A 16,243-nucleotide genomic window follows, 5' to 3' on the forward strand; every position below is an offset into this window, starting at 1 on the left:
CATCCCTACTTCCACCCCTGTTTCATCCTGGCCCTCTCCTCAATTCTACAATCTCTCCCTTCAAAACAGGCCATCCTGCTCACAACAAGGAGGGAGATGTAGAAAAGATAAGGTGAGTGGAGGTGAGGAGAGTCAGATCAAATTTCCTTCTTTAGACAAAAGTACTAAGATCTAGTACTGCACTCAATGTCTTCCTTAACTTCACCATCCTCCATACTGTCACTCACTCTTCCCTACTCTCATCCCTTCCCCAATCCTCAATCCCTGCCCTACCCACAAACCCATCTCCTCATCCTTGAACCCATTTCCACTCACCTCACTCCAACCCCTACCCTCAAACCTCTCCTTCCATCCAATTCAATCCCATTCCCTGTCCTTAACACATGCCCATGCTAGTAAGCACTCCTTCATCCTCAATCCTTTCCCTAGCCTCTAACTCTTCTTTCCACTCTCACTCCCCTTTGCCCATGCCTCATTCCCTTCCTTTCAACCACTCTCCCCCTCCTCCCCTACCACCAAACTCCTCCCCATAAACGCCTTCCCCCTCATCCCAATCCCTCCCTTCCCTCAAGCCCCTCATCCTCAATGCCCCCCATAAGAAGCCCCTCTCCCTCAATACCCCACCTATCCCCAAACCCTTCCCTCGATTGATCATTCCTCAAAACCTCTCCCCCACCCAAACCCCTCCCCTACCCTACCCAGTCCAGTCCTCCCCTCCCCTGCCCCGCCCCCTCTCCTCCCCCACTCTCCCCGCCCCCTTGAACCCCCGGAAGCTGCGGGCGGTGCCGCCGGAAGTGAGGAGCGATTTTCAAACCAACTGGCGGCAGCGCCCGGAGCCGCGAGCGAAGTGAGAGGGACAGGGGAGGGAGATGGGAGGGAGATGGGAGGGAGAGGGAGGGGAGAGGGAGGGAAGGGGAGAGGGAGGGGAGAGAGGAGGGGGAGAGAGGGGGGGGAGAGGGGGGGGGGGAGAGGGGAGGGGAGAGATGATGGGGGGGGGGGAGAGGGAGGGGAGAGGAGGGGGGAGGGGAGAGGAGGGGGGGGGGGGAGAGGAGGGGGGGGGGAGAGGGGGGGGAGGGGAGAGGAGGGGAGAGGGGGGAGGGGAGAGGAGGGGGGGGGGGAGGGGGGGGAGGGGGGGGAGGGGGGGGGAGAGGGAGGGGAGAGGGGAGGGGGGGGAGAGGGAGGGGAGAGATGATGGGGGGGGAGAGGGAGGGAGATGATGGGGGGGAGGGAGGGGAGGGAAGGGGGGAGAGAGGGAGGGGGAGAGAGAAAGAGAGAGAGCTGGGGAGAGAGGGAGGGGGGAGAGGGATGGGAGAGAGTGGGGGAGCGAGAGAGAGAGAGGGGGGAAGAGGGGAGAGAGGGGGAAGAGGGGAGAGGGGAGGGGAGGGGAGGGGGAGAGAGGGGGGAGGGGAGGGGGAGAGAGGGGGGAGGGGAGGGAGGTGAGGGAGGGGAGAGAGGGGAGGGGGAGGAAGGAGGGAGGGGGGAGGGAGAGGGAGGAAGGAGGGGGGAGGGAGGGAGGGGGAGGAGAGGGGAGGGAGGGAGAGAGGAGGGAGGGAGAGAGGGGGGAGAGAGAGGGGAGGCAGGAGAGAGAAAGAGAGAGCTGGGGGAGGGGAGGCAGGAGAGAGAAAGAGAGAGCTGGGGAGAGAGAAGGGGGGTAGGGAGAGAGGGAGGGGGGGGAGAGGGAGGGGGAGAGGGATGGGAGAGAGAGTGAGGGAGGGGGAAGGGAGGGGCAGAGGGAGAGACACGGGGTGAGGGAGAGTGGGGGGAGAGGGAGAGACATGGGTGAGGGAGAGAGAGGGAGAGGTACAGGGGTGAGGGAGAGGCAGCGGTGAGGGGAGAGAGGGGGATGGGGAGAGTGAGGCGGGGTGAGGGGAGAGACGGGTGAGGGATAGGGGAGAGAGGGACACGGGGTGAAGGGGGAGAGAGAGAGAGAGGGGGGAGAGGTGGGAGAGAAAGGTAGATTAGACGGGGTGAGGGGAGAGAGAGACCGGGTCAGACTGTGCCCGCATTCCCTTCTCCCCCCCCCCCCCAGCGCCCGGTCACTCGCCCCCTCACAAAACGAAACGATTTAATGCAAGCTCTTTGCATTATTTGTACCAAATGAGTCATTTTTGGTTATCTTCAGTCTGTGACCTCTTGTGTCCACTAAAATCTAATGTTTCTGTCTTTTAGATCTGAGACCTCTGCTGTTGTTGTTGAAATCGCAAACACAGATAAACGTACCTGTTAATTGTAGGAGGAAAGTATGCCAATTCGTGCCTATTGTACGATTTGTTCAGACTACTTTGATAATTTCAGGGATGTGGCTGCCATTCATTGTGGACACACTTTTCACAGTGACTGGTGAGTAGTCAAACAATTGTTTTTTCTTTTGTTAGTTTTGAGATAGACTACAGAAACTAGCCAGGGGCAGATTATCAACTGAGTTCCACTACAAACGCACCGATGCCCACAGTTATCTTGACTACACCTCCTCCCACCCTCTCAATTTCCCCATCTCTGCCTCGTCTGCTCCCAAGATGAGGCTTCCCATTCTAGGACATCCGAGATGTTCTCTTTCTTTAGTAAACATGGTTTCCCATCGGCTGTCAGAGTTGGGTCCCTCACCCGCGTATCCTCTGTGTCCCATGGTTCTGCTCTCGCTCCCCTGGTCTTCACCTTTCACCTTACCGGCCTCCGCGTCCAATAATAATTCTCTGACATTTCCACCACCTTCAATCTGATACCACCACCCGTCACATCTTCCCATCCCCACCCTTTCCCGCCTGCCTCAGAGACCACTCCCTCCACAACTCCTTGGTTCACTCAAATCACCCCTCTCCAGGTACTTTCTCTTGAAACCACAGAAGATGTAACACTTGGCACTATACCTCCTCCCTCGCATCCATATAGAGACCCCAGCAGTCCTTGGAGGTGAGACATAGGTTCACTTGCATCTCCACTAACCAAATCTACTGCATCCAGCGTACCTGATGTGGTCTCCTGTACATCAGCAAGTCCAAGCGTAGACTTGGCAATGATTTCACAGAATACTTGCACTTGATCTGCAAAGGCCAACTGGTTCTCCTGGTGGCTAACCAGTTTAACCCCCCTTCCAATTCCCATATTGACCTGTCTGTCCTGGGCCTCTTGCATTTCAAGAGTGAGGCCACACGCAACCTGTATCTACCTATCACTCGCCAGGCTTTGTCCTGCCTCTCCTCCCTTCCAACTTTATGCCCCACCACCATAGTCAGTCTGAAGAAAGGTCCCAACCCAAAACGTCATCTTTCCATGTTCTCCAGAGATGCTGCCTGGCTCATGAGTTAGTCCAGCACTTTGCCTTTTTGTACCAGAATGCTGCCTGGGTTAGCTACAAGGAGAAGTTGAACAAACTTGGATTGTTTCCTCTACGTTAGAAGCTGAGGGGAGACCTGATAGAAGTGTGGAAAATTTATGAGGGGCATAGATTGGGTAGACCGTCAGAACATTTTTCTCAGTGGAATGTCAAAGAGTTGAGGCCATAGGTTTAAGGTGAGAAGGACAAAGTTTAAAGGAGGTATGTGGGGCAATTTCTCTTTTACAGAGGATGATAGGTGCTGGAACATGCTGCCAGGGGTGGTGGTGGAGGCAGATATAATAGTGGTGCTTAAGAAGCTTTTAGATAGGTACCTAGATATGCAAGGACTGGAGGGATATGGATCATGTGTAGGCAGATGAGATTAGTTTACTTTGGCGTTCCCTTTATCATGTATCTACACTGAGGGTGGCTCGATTGTAATCATGTATAGTCTTTTGCTGACTGGTTAGCATGTAACAAAATATTTTCTCTGTGCCTCGATACACTAAACTAAGCATGTACAGCACAGATATTGTGGGCCTATTCCTGTGCTGTGCTTTTCTATATTCTATATTACTATTTTGCATCTATTGATTGAAGAGCAGTGGCAGAGAGATCAAGGACGAGTCTCTTGCTGAACACAGTTGCTGCATGGCCAGCAGAATACAGATGAAAGGAAAATTGAGTTGATGTATATCCTGACCAGATGCTTTTATCTTTGCTGCTTGGCATTTTACAGACCTGTTTTCTGATAGGGGGTTCGGGGAGGGGGCCACATCAGGTGGTAGAGATGGTATTTACAAAATGTCAAAATGGAGGATTTAAAGTATCTTGCAGTGCAATTATCTGTGGTATCAGGACCACCCAGCATTGATGCTCTCATTCATTCATGCCCTCGTGCTTATAGTTTGGACCATCTGATACCCAAAATTTCACTTATTCCACTGATTTGAAACCAGTCTAATAGTAATTTGTGAATTAGTTGTTACCAGTGGAAAGGAATGAATTATATTTGCAGTGTAGAAGTCAAACAAGCTCTGTTTCAACAGGAAGATTTTAAAGATCTTTGTGTCAGTTATATAATAAGTCAAAACATGAGCACAATCTTTTTTTCACATTTGTACAGTTCTTGACCAGAGATTTGTAGGAAACAGCCACTCTGTACAGCTTACAAGCAATTTGAACAGTTATTTATCAAGGGCAATTGGGGATGGGGAATAAATGCTGGTCTTGATAGCAAAGTCTGTGCCCTCTAAATCAATTTAAAAAAAACATCTGTTTGTAAAGAATACGAGCAACACAAGAGGATTGGGATATTAAATCATGACAGAAACCTAGCTGAGGGTAGGGCAAAATTATAGCCTCCATCCCCCAAATAGTCAGCAGCCATCAGAATCAAGAGTATAGGAGTGAAAGGTGACCTTATTGAAGTACACAAATGTTGTGAGCAGCATGATTAAAATAACATTTGCTGTCTTTTTCCCACACAGTGTAGAGGATACTAAAACTAGAGGGCATAGGCTTGAGGTGAGAGGGGAGAGCTTAAAGAGGGTAGTCTGTCTCTGGAACAAATTGCCTGGGAAAGCTGTGTGAAGTGGATACAATTACAACTTTCAAAAGCCATTTGGACAGATGTTTGGATAAGGGCCAAATACAGGCAAATGGAATGCCAATTTGGTCAACATGAACAATTTGGGCCAAATGGCCTTTTCCATGCTGTACAGCTCTATGACTCTTGAGATTAATTCATCACCCACTAGAATAAATGAATGTTACTTAAAAGATGTTTATTTGCAGCTGATTGCTTTTCAATTTTGTGCCTCTCTAGTCTCGCTCAGTGGTTCCACAGTGCTCCTTCTCGGACCTGCCCTCAATGTAGGATACAGGTACGGTAATCAATGATATTAACTGTATGTCTCTTGTAGTGCCTCATGCATCATAATCCAGATTTAAGGTGTGATTATTAATGGTAATAGAGGTACAATACAGTAAATGCTTTCTTTACCTTGGTATTTCTCGGCTGGGAGAGTCTCCACCAGCTCTTCTGTGCAGACTATTCGTCCATATAGTTATGAAAGAATATACGTGTGTAAATTGAAATAGGTAAGCTCAGGGTCTGCATTACGTATTAATCCTTCTGCCTCCTATCATAACTGCTGCTGAAAATCTGAAATATAAGTAAATGCTAGAAATTCTCAGCATCAGGCAGAATCAAACAAAGAGTTGAGATTAAGGGAGATGGTTGAGAAGATCAAAGGGAAAGAGTTTATGGAAGGGGACATAGTTTACTCAATGAATAATATTTTAATTGTGTTGTACAAAGCAATTGAATAAAAATCAACCACTTCTTCCATGAGGCAGAGGTTTGGAAACTACTTATTAATCTGCTTCTACCCACATATAGTGTGAGGATAATGGTTAAGATCCTTTATTTTGTAAAAGATGAGAAAAGTGCATTCATTATGTCTCTGATAGGCGGGATGTAGATTTATCTATTAAAGTGCTATTAGCTTTTACTATTAAATTTTGGTGCTCTGAGATACTTTTAAACCAGTATTTGATTGTAGTCCATGTGCAAATATTATATTATTCCATATAGCATTTTAAATATTTTGTTTGAATCTTGTTTTGTTAAATAAAAGGAAAAAATGTAAGGTCTGATGGTAAGTTGAATCTATTTTACCACTCAAAGTGCAAACCAAGGCTAAACCAAATGTGGTCAGAGTGTACTCGAGACTGTGCTACACAAAGGGCAGAGAGGGCTCACGATTACGTTTTTTGGGAACTTCCAGCACTTCAGAGATCGGGCTAAGGGACACTGTTAGGTCTGAATGCGGGGTTCATTGTCTCGGTGCTGACATAAGTCCCAATCTTTCTCACATTTTGAATTTCTAAACAAATATTGATCTTTTTGCTCCCATAGGATTCTCCCCAACTTAAAACATTAATACTACAAAGGAATATGCAAAATATTGATGAGCAGAAATTAAAATGTCTTATTGTAGTATTTATATAAAAATTTGCTTCTTCCATTTCCTAACTGCTTTTGTAAAATGAATGATGCTGTCCGCAGTTATGGTAACTAGGTAAATTTATTGGGTGCAATTACACTTTCCCAGCAGTGGAATTGTAGCATCCTTTTTAAGTTATTTCCTTCACTACAGCCTTTGACACTTATTGGGAAGCAGTTTGAATTCATTTTTAGCAGTATTGCTGAAGAAGTAATGTTCACAACAGAAATATTGTGTGCCATTACATGATTTCAAAGTAGATCTTTTTTGACGGATGGGTGTTTTTCCCCATTTTTGTAGCCTGCAATGAAATTAACTGAGTATATGGACATGTTTGACTAGGTCAGCATTTATTATGCCCCCCGACCCCATCCCTCATAACTTGCTTGGGGCCATTTCAAGCTGCAACCAAATTATTCTAGTTCTGGAGTTACATACAGTCCTAACTTAATGAATGCAGTATGTTTCCCCCAATGACCCCATTGGATTTTATGGCCATGCAATTGTTGCATGACTCTTGTAACCCGCCGTTGAGGTACAATTTGTTTTCAAGAATTTAAATGGCTAGCTTCAACATTCAGGTCAGGCAGCATCTGTGGAGAGAGAAACAGAATTGATGTTTCGGGCCGAATGTTCTTCATCAGAACTACCACACACCTTAGACTTTTGCAGAGGACTTTCTTCTTTCTGCACTGTCATTTTACTGGTTGTGTTTATCTTTAAATAACATTTCACTATGGCTGAGTGAGTTGCACTTGGTATTTTGCAGGTCAGTGCAAGGTACATTGTCAACAAGCTGTTCTTTGACGTAGGTGAGGGCGAGCAAGTGTTGGATGCAGAAACCCTCCAGGTAAGGCTACGTTTTGGTTCAGTGCTTTCATTTCAGTTTTTTGTCGGCAGATTCTGGTCCCGGTAAAGCTTTTGTTAACAAGCCGTCAATGTTGTTATGTTTATCATTGAAGGCAACCAATCTATATTGTACCTGGCAAAGAATAGATGAAATATATCTTTTACTTACAGAGATATTTAAAAAGTCATCCCAAAGAAAATATTTTTAATGCCACAATTCTTAAAAAGGAAAATAATAAAAATATTCAGCATGTAGGGTGAATCTTTCTATGGAGAGATAAATGGTCTACTTCAAGATGCTGCCTGCAATCTTTTCAGCATTTCTATTTTATTTAGCTTTCAATAAATTCTGCGAGGAGCTACATGAAAATCCCTACTTCAGCCTGGAATAGCTACATTCCTGTCATGTTAAAATGACCATTCAAGAATTTAAGACGGGTGTTTTGGTGTGAAATAGTTTACCAAAGTGGGATTTTTTTTTAGTTGAAGTGGCCTTAAATTTGACACAAAGAAATATTTTACAATTAAAATAAGAAGTAAAAAAAAGGAATCACTATATTGTTGAAAGATTAATTTAGTGAAATTAACGTAGTGACCAAAAAAGACTTCTGGTGGTCATTTCCAGTTTTAGTTGGTTTTATTTAATTTATTTTGGTAATGGAAATCTTTGGTTGGAATTTCCATAGAAAACAGCTGGTGACATCTTCCTCACAGGTGGTCATGTGTGTATGCACATTGAAACATAAAAGGCTTACCTGAACTGTTACTCCTCCATGGGACTTGTCACCAAGTCCAATGGCAAAGCACAAGTGTGCTGAGATGAAGGGTTGGATGGAAGAACTAGCGTGCTCTCATTCATTATAAGAGACCACAGACCGCAGGTAACAACGTGCAAGCATGTATTGTCTTTTGTTCTCTCGAATATCCGAGGTTGAAGGGAAACCTAATAGAAGTATATGAAAGTATGAGAGGCATAGAGAGGGTAGACACCCAGAACCTTTTTCCAAGGGTGGAAATGTCAAAGATTAGAGGGCATAGCTTTAAGGTGAGAGGGGCAAATTTTAAAAGAGATGTGTGGAGCATTTTTTATGCAGAGGGTGCTGGGTGTCTGGAATGTGCTACGAGGGGTGGTTGTGCAAGCAATTGAGATTGGCACATGAGGCTTTTAGATAGACACATGGATATGTCATGGAATGGTAGGATATGGATCATGTGCAGGAAGATTAGATTAGTTTATATTGGCATTGTGAGCCGTAGGGCCTGTTCCTGTGCTGTACTTTTCAGTTCCATGTTCTAATTTAAACTATAGTTTCTTTAATTGTTGGTTGCTGACATTTTAAACACATCTACTTTCCAGTTAATTTGAATCACTTCTAAACATCTGGTTATCAAAAATATTTTGAAAACATTTGAAAGATCTCTGGCAGCAGTTTGAAGATGGGCTTCAGGATCTATTGACTCGGGCCTGGGCACCAATCGCACCTACTCCGCTTTGAACGGTTATCACTGCTTCGAAATGGATCGATTCCATAGAGCTGCGAATTGTATCGTGGAAAGATTTAGAGGATGAATGTAGACAATTATATTAGTGATCTGGTGCATTGTTTACATTAGCTTTTTGATGCATTTATTGCACCTTAATCAAATATTTCTTGAACTAGTCAATGTAAAAGAGATAAATGTGAATATTGAAAATTTGAAATTAAAACCATGTGATAAATTGATCAACTGGCAAGTGCTGGAAAATGGATTTTAAAAACTTCATTGCTGGAAATACTCGGAAAGCAGGCAACATCAGTGGCGAGGGGCCAATGTTTTAGGTCGATGACCTTTAATTGTCCTGTTGAGATTTGATTTTAGTTTTAATGCAAAGTCGCTGACGAACATGCTAAATTTAGTTAGAAGTTATTTTAATTTGTGCTGATTCAGTATTCATCAGAATAGTTAAATAATAATGAATTAGGTTTAGATGTATTATTGTCACGTACTGAGGTACAGTGCAAAGCTTTGTCTTGCATGCTATCCAAACATCAGGTATGCCATACAAACAGTTCAAACACAAGTACAATAGATAGCAAAGGTAAAGATATGGAGTGCAGAATATAGTTCTCAGCATTGTAGCACATCAATTCCATAGACAAAGTCCAATGACCGCAATGGGGTGGAGGTGAATCGAATAGTACCCTACCTTATGGAAGGACTATTCAGAAGCCTGATAAGAGGGGACAAAGCTGTTCCTGAGTGCACTTTCAAGCTTCTGTACCTTCTGCTGGTTTAGAGCAGGGAGAGGAAGGAATGTAGTTATTATAATGAAATTGTCCCAATTATATTCTAATATTTTATATTTGTTCATTTAATTTTTATTTTTCTCAGCAATTGGTAATTTAGTTGTATAAGGGGCGAGACGTTTGCAATTTTAGTTCCTATTTAATTCTGGAGATACGTCACATTTTTATTTAAATCAGAAATAATAAAGACCCGGCCGCCAATTTTACCTTGTATTACATGGATCAAAGTGATTGCATGCTGTTCCAACAATTGATTTAATCGTTTTTTAAAAGTAATGTTGTAGAGTTTGAAATACTTGCTTATAGATTTGTGCTCTATGCGTCCAGTGGACTGAAATTTTAATTCTTGTAAACTTTCAGAATGAGTTGGACAATATCAAATCTCAGCTGTTACTGAAAGGTAGGATTGCACTTTGCTTCAGCATGCCCATTAATATCTTGAGGCACATTTGTAAAATGTGAAGTCAAATTTTTGTTTAAATGGACTATGTAGCACAGTAAATGTGCTACATATGCTACTTTCAAATGTATACAAATGATATCTGCTTATTAATCTAAAAATCATGAACCATTTTGATTGCATCAGTTTAAATAAGTTTTGTGTGGGCATGAACTGCATTTGTCTTTTCATGTGAAATGTCCAATAAAGCTGAAAGGTTATGACATATGGATTGCACCTTTAAACCTTGGAGATAACTTATTTTCTATTTAATAACTTGCTGTCTTTCTAAACTTAGGTTGTTGGTTGGTATTTGATAGGGCAGATCATGCAGCCCCTAAACGCTGCTGATGTTGCTGGCTGCTATAAAATGGAGGGAACTTCATCCGTCCTGCGCATTCCTCTCAATTACAAATGTCGTAAGACATAGGAGCAGAGTTAGGCCATTCGACTCATCAAGTCTGCTCTGCCATTCGATCATGGCAGATCTATTTTTCCCTTCGCAACCCCATTCTCCTGCCGTCTCCCCTTAACCTTTGATGCCCTTACTAATCAAGAAGATGAGCCTTCTTGACATCCCACATGGAGAATGATGAACTTGATCCATTTTTCTAATACGCAGTATATATGGCAGAACGTTGCTTATTTATTTTCTGATTTGCAAAGTGTGGAGCATTAAACCAATAGCCAGAGAACATTCCTCCTGTAGGTTTATTCTGGCCTAGCACTGCACTTTAATCATGATCTCTTCTGACTTGTATTCTCAAACTTTAGTTGCATGATGTCATGATGTAATGGCTTTGAGTTAATTTTTACTTTGGTTGAATATTTTTAGCTCTGACTGCAAATGCCAGAGCATTAAGACATTCATAGATTTTTTTCTCCAACTTCATCTTTAGTTTACCAATCTTCAAGTTGTATGTTGTCAATTTTCCTCTTGTATGCATGCTGCATCATCTACCATTATTTTGTCCTTTTGCATATTTTGTATAGTTTATTCAGTCAGTTTTCAGCTATTCCTTTGATTTTAGTAATCTGAAATTTTAATTGGGTGAATAGAAATAATAATGGTTTCCAGTCTGATCACTGGAAAATCCCATTCGATATTTATAACATATCCCTGAAATAACACTTCTGTAAAATTATCTGTATTTTTCAACCTTTCAGGCACTGCTATCTATTCCTCAGATGCACTCCTAATCCAAAATGCTTTTTCAATTGATAATCTATCATTTCAGACTCTGTCCATTGCCCTTTTGTAGTTTTGTTCCAAAAAATAAATCCTATTGCAAAATGGATGATTGTTTAAAATATGAGGCAGGTGTTTTCTTGTTCCAATGGTGTCTTAAGTGTTGCTAACATTTGTCATGCTTTTGAAATGCCATCACTCTATAGTGGAAAACTGGGGTTGTCCTTGTCAATTTCTCCTTTTGCAATTAACATCGTGATTGCATTAATCTTCCTATTTAAAAGAAGTCGTACTGATGCAATCATCCTCTTCTAATATACCCTAAAATGGTTATCTGGGGAATGAAAAAATATTGGATTTACATTTGTCTTTTTGTGGCTGTAAACTTAAATCCCTCAGAACAGTAAATTATTTTTCAAAGGCAATCTTACTATTTCCCGTCTTTGGGATTATGCTGCATTCAATTTGCTGTCAAAGTTATTTGAAAAATAATTTGTAATAAAAAGGAACTGCTAATGCTGATTATACCAAAGACAGACCTAAATTGCTGGAGTAACTCATTGGGTCAGGCAAGGAATAGGTAATGTTTTGGGACAGGAGCCTTCTTCAGAGCACTTTCCAGATGTGTTATCAAATTAAAATCTGACTTAAAAGAGGCGAGTAGAGCATATATGTAAACGGTCAAATTCTTACGGGTTGCATTCAAGAAATTTGGAGAGTTATGGACTGCCAAGTTCATTCTGTTAATGACATTATTTATGGTATGCATTAAGAAAGTTAAGAGTATTTATCTGTTCATAACCTTTGCATTTGGTTTCAGGGAAAGAAAAGAAGGACCAGCAATCCATCATTGATACACTGAGAGACACACTGGATAAACGCAATGCAAAAATAGAATCTTTGACAAAGGAGCTGAGTGGGGCAGAAATGCTGTGCTCAACATTCAAGGTATTTTATCCAGACATTTGTTTTCATCTATCTGATTGAACTGTAATTCACCTTGTGCATCCATTCACAGGTGCATTAATCTTTCTTTACATTGACCATGGGTTTTATTTTCACAGAAGCAGATGAGATATTTGGAACGCCAGAAAGACGACTCAAAATCTGCAAAGGAGGAGGCACGCAGGCTTCAACAGAAATTAAAAACTGTAGAAAAGTATGAGAACATTTTTTATAACAGCCCTGCAAATTTCTATTGTTATTTGTAGAGTATATACAGCACAAACCAGCTCATTATCTTCAACGGTTCTATGGCTTGTGTTTATGATGCATATGCCCCTCTTCATCTAATTCTATCAGCTCAGCCTTTGACTAATTTCCCCCCCTTGTAATTATCTAGGTTCACAATTAATTTATTATTTAAGCAGTGAAAATTATTATTTTTGCACTGCTCATAAATCACAACAAACTCAGTCACATTTCAGTAATGGCCTTACTATGAATAATCATAGAATCATATGCTATGGGAGGAGACTAATTATCCCATGCTAGTTCAGGTCCAGCTAACAAACCAAACCAATTGCACTCTTTTCTGCCTGTCCGTCCCTTCCTTTTGCTGCTATGAGTTACTCTGCTGGTTGTCTTCATTCTTTCAGACCCAGTGTGTCTCTTATTTCAGAGTAAATGTGTCTTCACTGATAGCCCAAACCACTTCATTAGAACTTTAAAATCATCTTAACCCTCATCTTCAATGGCCAAGAATCTATATACCTGTATCACTAAATTCTATATCACCTTTTGCATTTGTTGTCATCTTATAGCTATACTTACCACGTGATAAATTGTAGAGCTATGAGCTGATTGTTTGTCACGTGCATTCCTTTCTGAACCCCCCTTTCCATTTCCATCGAAATGCAAACAACTATCCCAATTGGTAACTTGAAGCTCAGGAGAATACAAAGCTATTATGTACAGGATAAAACACTGCATATTATAAAGTGATTGATTGTTGTGAAGTACGGTAGTAGCACAGCAATCGCTTTGGCAATTGAAGAGCAACAAAGCATCAGCTGCAGGGCATCCTAAATAAGAAAAACATAATGGGGAGACAAATAAAGTTAATGTTTCAAATTTACCACCTTTCATTGACTAGGAACATTATTTCTCTCTTGGATGTTTCTTGATCTCCTGAATATTCTAACTGCTTTTCTTATTAAAGCTATGACTGCCTACCCTTCTACTGGCTCATGGCAACCATCAAATGAGTATGCTAATATTCCATAATGTATATTTTCCGTGAACAAATAATGGGCATAAAATGATATATGGATGAGGCAGAACTGTCTAATATCTGACTTAATTCAAGCTTGTTCAGACTTCACCTTCCAGTTTGCAGTCTGTGTGTTGAGTGTACCAGCCACTCAAGGTACTAGCTATGTGTTCAATGGTGCGTTTATTTGTCACGTGATTGCACAACAAAATCCTTTTCTTGCATACAGTCCAGTTAAATAATGCCAGACGTAAGCACGATCCCCGATTAGCAAAGTGTACAGAAATAGTCTACTGGGCCTGCATGCAAGAGGCGCCAGGTTTTGGCTGGCTTTAAAATTCAGTCCAAGCTCTAGTTCTTATGAGTGGTGCTCGATCCAGGCAAGCCCTAGACTGCTGCAGGCCTCTAGCCATCGCCTTCCTTGGACATGTCGTCCCTCTCCTCGCCCATCCACCTTTATGCCCTGGCTCTCCTCCCGCAGCCGACCTTGAGGGCATTGTTGACCAGGTCTCAAGAGAGATATACAACTGCTGCTTGTGCAGCAACTGCCTCACAACGCCAGAGACCAGGTTCATTTGTGTCCTCGGGTGCTATCTAGAGTTTGCATGTTCTCCCTGTGACAGTGGATTTCCTCCAGGTGCTCTGATTTTCTCCCGCACCCCAAAATCATGCGGGTTTGTGGGTTAATTGGTCTATAAATTGCCCTTAGTGTGTAGGGAATGGATGGAAAAGTGGTATAACAGAACGAGTGTGAATGGGTAATCAATGTTGGTGTGGACTGGGTGGGCTGAAGGAACTGTTTCCATGCTGTATCTTTAAAACAAGAACCTCAGATAACTGGTAATGTTAATTTTGTTTTACACTCTGCGCTTGATGTTTGAACTGTTGTAAATTTATAGACTCCTCTATTATTTCGGATTCCCAGTAACTACAGTGATTTGCAATACAAGGTTCCCAGCTGCCTTTTTTCCTTCTCTCCTTTGTTCTCATTCATTTCATTCAGACAAGTCAGCTATGATGAACAAACCTTCACCATCCTCAGCACCACTGCCTTTTGTCTCATTCTTGGTCTCCAGTCTATCACAAACATTCCCTGTGCTATTTCCACTGCTTTGCTTTATCTGTAATTTAAACTGATTACTAATTTTTCTTTGTTTGATGAAAGATCATCTACCTGAGATTATTTGTATCTCCCCTCAGATGCTGCATAATCTACTGAGTACGATTTTCTGGTACTATTTCAACACCTCCAATTTTTTTTCTCCCCCTTACTAAACATAATATAACATTTACTGGGCAATAAAATTACAATGTTTTAATACAAAAATCCAGTTTAAACTGAGGTCCCATCTGCTCTCTCAGGTTGACGTAAAAGATCCTGCAGCAATAATTTGAAAGAGCATAGGAGCTCTCCCTGGTTCACTGATTGATATGTGAGAAACAGCTTATGTGGTCATTATTAAATTGTTCTGTGGGAGTTTGCCGTGTGTGAATTGTCTTGAATCCAATATCACAGCGGTGATATACTCCATCAGCTCCATAGAACTTTGAGTCATGAAAGTATATCATTCTTTTTTTCACAAAATAATACATTTTGTGCCATTTTCAATGATACTGTAAGAGATGTCACTGAAAGTGGCTAATCTGTGCTGTTTCCTCACAATATAACATCATTCTCAAAGGGCAACTCATTGCCAACACTCAGCCAGTATTTGTAAATTAAGCACACTAAAATGAGGTCTCAGGTGTATTCCATACCTTTAAGTTAAATGTAAATTGTCTTATTATACCAATATTGTTATGCACAGATAAATAAGCTCAATTCAAGTCAGATCAGGTTATTTATTTCTTGTAAATACATAAATGCTGGAGTAACTCAGCGGGTCAGGCAGCATCCCTGGAGAACACGTTATCCATGTCCTCCAAGAATGCTGCCTGATCCGCTGAGTTACTCCATCATTTGATGTCGTTCCTTGGTAAACCAGCATCTGCAGTTCCTTGTTTCTACTGCTTATTTCTTGTTCCCAGATCGGGGAAAAATACACTCCACTCATTGTTTTGATTTTCATCAACTTTTTGCCATCCAATTTTATCCTGAAGATTTAATGACTATGTTCAGACACCACCCCCCCCCCCCCCCCTTCCCATGGTGCCACATTTCCCATACATGATGGTGTTTGCGGCTATCCTCCTTGTAGTCCGCTTCTCGTGTTGCTGTGACTGCTCCTACAGTGTAAGTCATTTGACTTTCGTCAGAAACAAGAAGCTCAGTCAATACATATTCCAGGCAAATAAGATGATGCAGTGTGGATCAGAATTCAAACTTGCAGGTCTATATGGCCCACTTGCTCATTTGATAGATGTGGAGAAAACTCTACATTCTCCCCTTTTTTAAATTTGTGTTATTGATATGATAGAATCACAAGATTGTAACCTGGCCCGTGTTTGTTTTTCAGTATTCAGCTGCTGCTTCAAACACAGAGGCCAGAAGTTGAAGAAATGATTCGGGAAGCGGGAATAGGACAATCGGCAATTGAGCAACTGTCCATCTACTGCGTATCCTTGAAAAAGTAAGAAGCATTGTTTTGTAATCAAACAAGATAACAATCCAAAGGAGTACCAATAAAGGTATTTGATAAAATATATATATATTTTTAAAATAGTTTGAAAGAAGGTCCTGACCCAAAACGTCACCTGTCCATGTTCTCCAGAGATGCTGCCTGAGTTATTTCAGCACTCTGTATCTTTCCGTTGTGAACCAGCATCTGCAGTTCCTTGTTTCTACCAATAAAATCCTTTTATGATGATCCACCTTACGCAAGGCGATTGTTTTTATTTAACAAGCTTGCTTCAGATGCAAATTTACAACATTCTTAAATTTGAATGTCTGTAAAATGTCAAAAAAAGTAGCAAATGTTTGCGCAACGCTAATATTATTT

General features: G+C 41.8%; 1 protein-coding gene across 2 annotated transcripts in view; it reads left to right on the forward strand.

Annotated features, from left to right (window-relative positions):
• Window positions 1-785: 785 nt before the first annotated feature.
• The window catches only part of traip (TRAF-interacting protein), a 35,542-nt gene continuing 20,084 nt past the window's right edge, over window positions 786-16,243 (forward strand). The window contains exons 1-8 of one of the 2 annotated variants that reach the window (XM_078414191.1): window positions 786-847; window positions 2,170-2,340; window positions 5,145-5,202; window positions 7,097-7,177; window positions 9,825-9,864; window positions 11,913-12,040; window positions 12,157-12,251; window positions 15,761-15,874. In XM_078414191.1, the coding sequence (XP_078270317.1) occupies window positions 2,243-2,340; window positions 5,145-5,202; window positions 7,097-7,177; window positions 9,825-9,864; window positions 11,913-12,040; window positions 12,157-12,251; window positions 15,761-15,874 (614 nt within the window). In that variant the 5' untranslated portion in view covers window positions 786-847; window positions 2,170-2,242. Of the gene's footprint in view, window positions 848-2,075; window positions 2,341-5,144; window positions 5,203-7,096; window positions 7,178-9,824; window positions 9,865-11,912; window positions 12,041-12,156; window positions 12,252-15,760; window positions 15,875-16,243 lie in introns of those variants that run through there. The other variant, XM_078414190.1, reaches the window with a different exon arrangement.

Source organism: Rhinoraja longicauda, chromosome 17, assembly GCF_053455715.1.
Source record: "Rhinoraja longicauda isolate Sanriku21f chromosome 17, sRhiLon1.1, whole genome shotgun sequence".
In the NCBI taxonomy this organism is placed as follows: domain Eukaryota; kingdom Metazoa; phylum Chordata; class Chondrichthyes; order Rajiformes; family Arhynchobatidae; genus Rhinoraja; species Rhinoraja longicauda.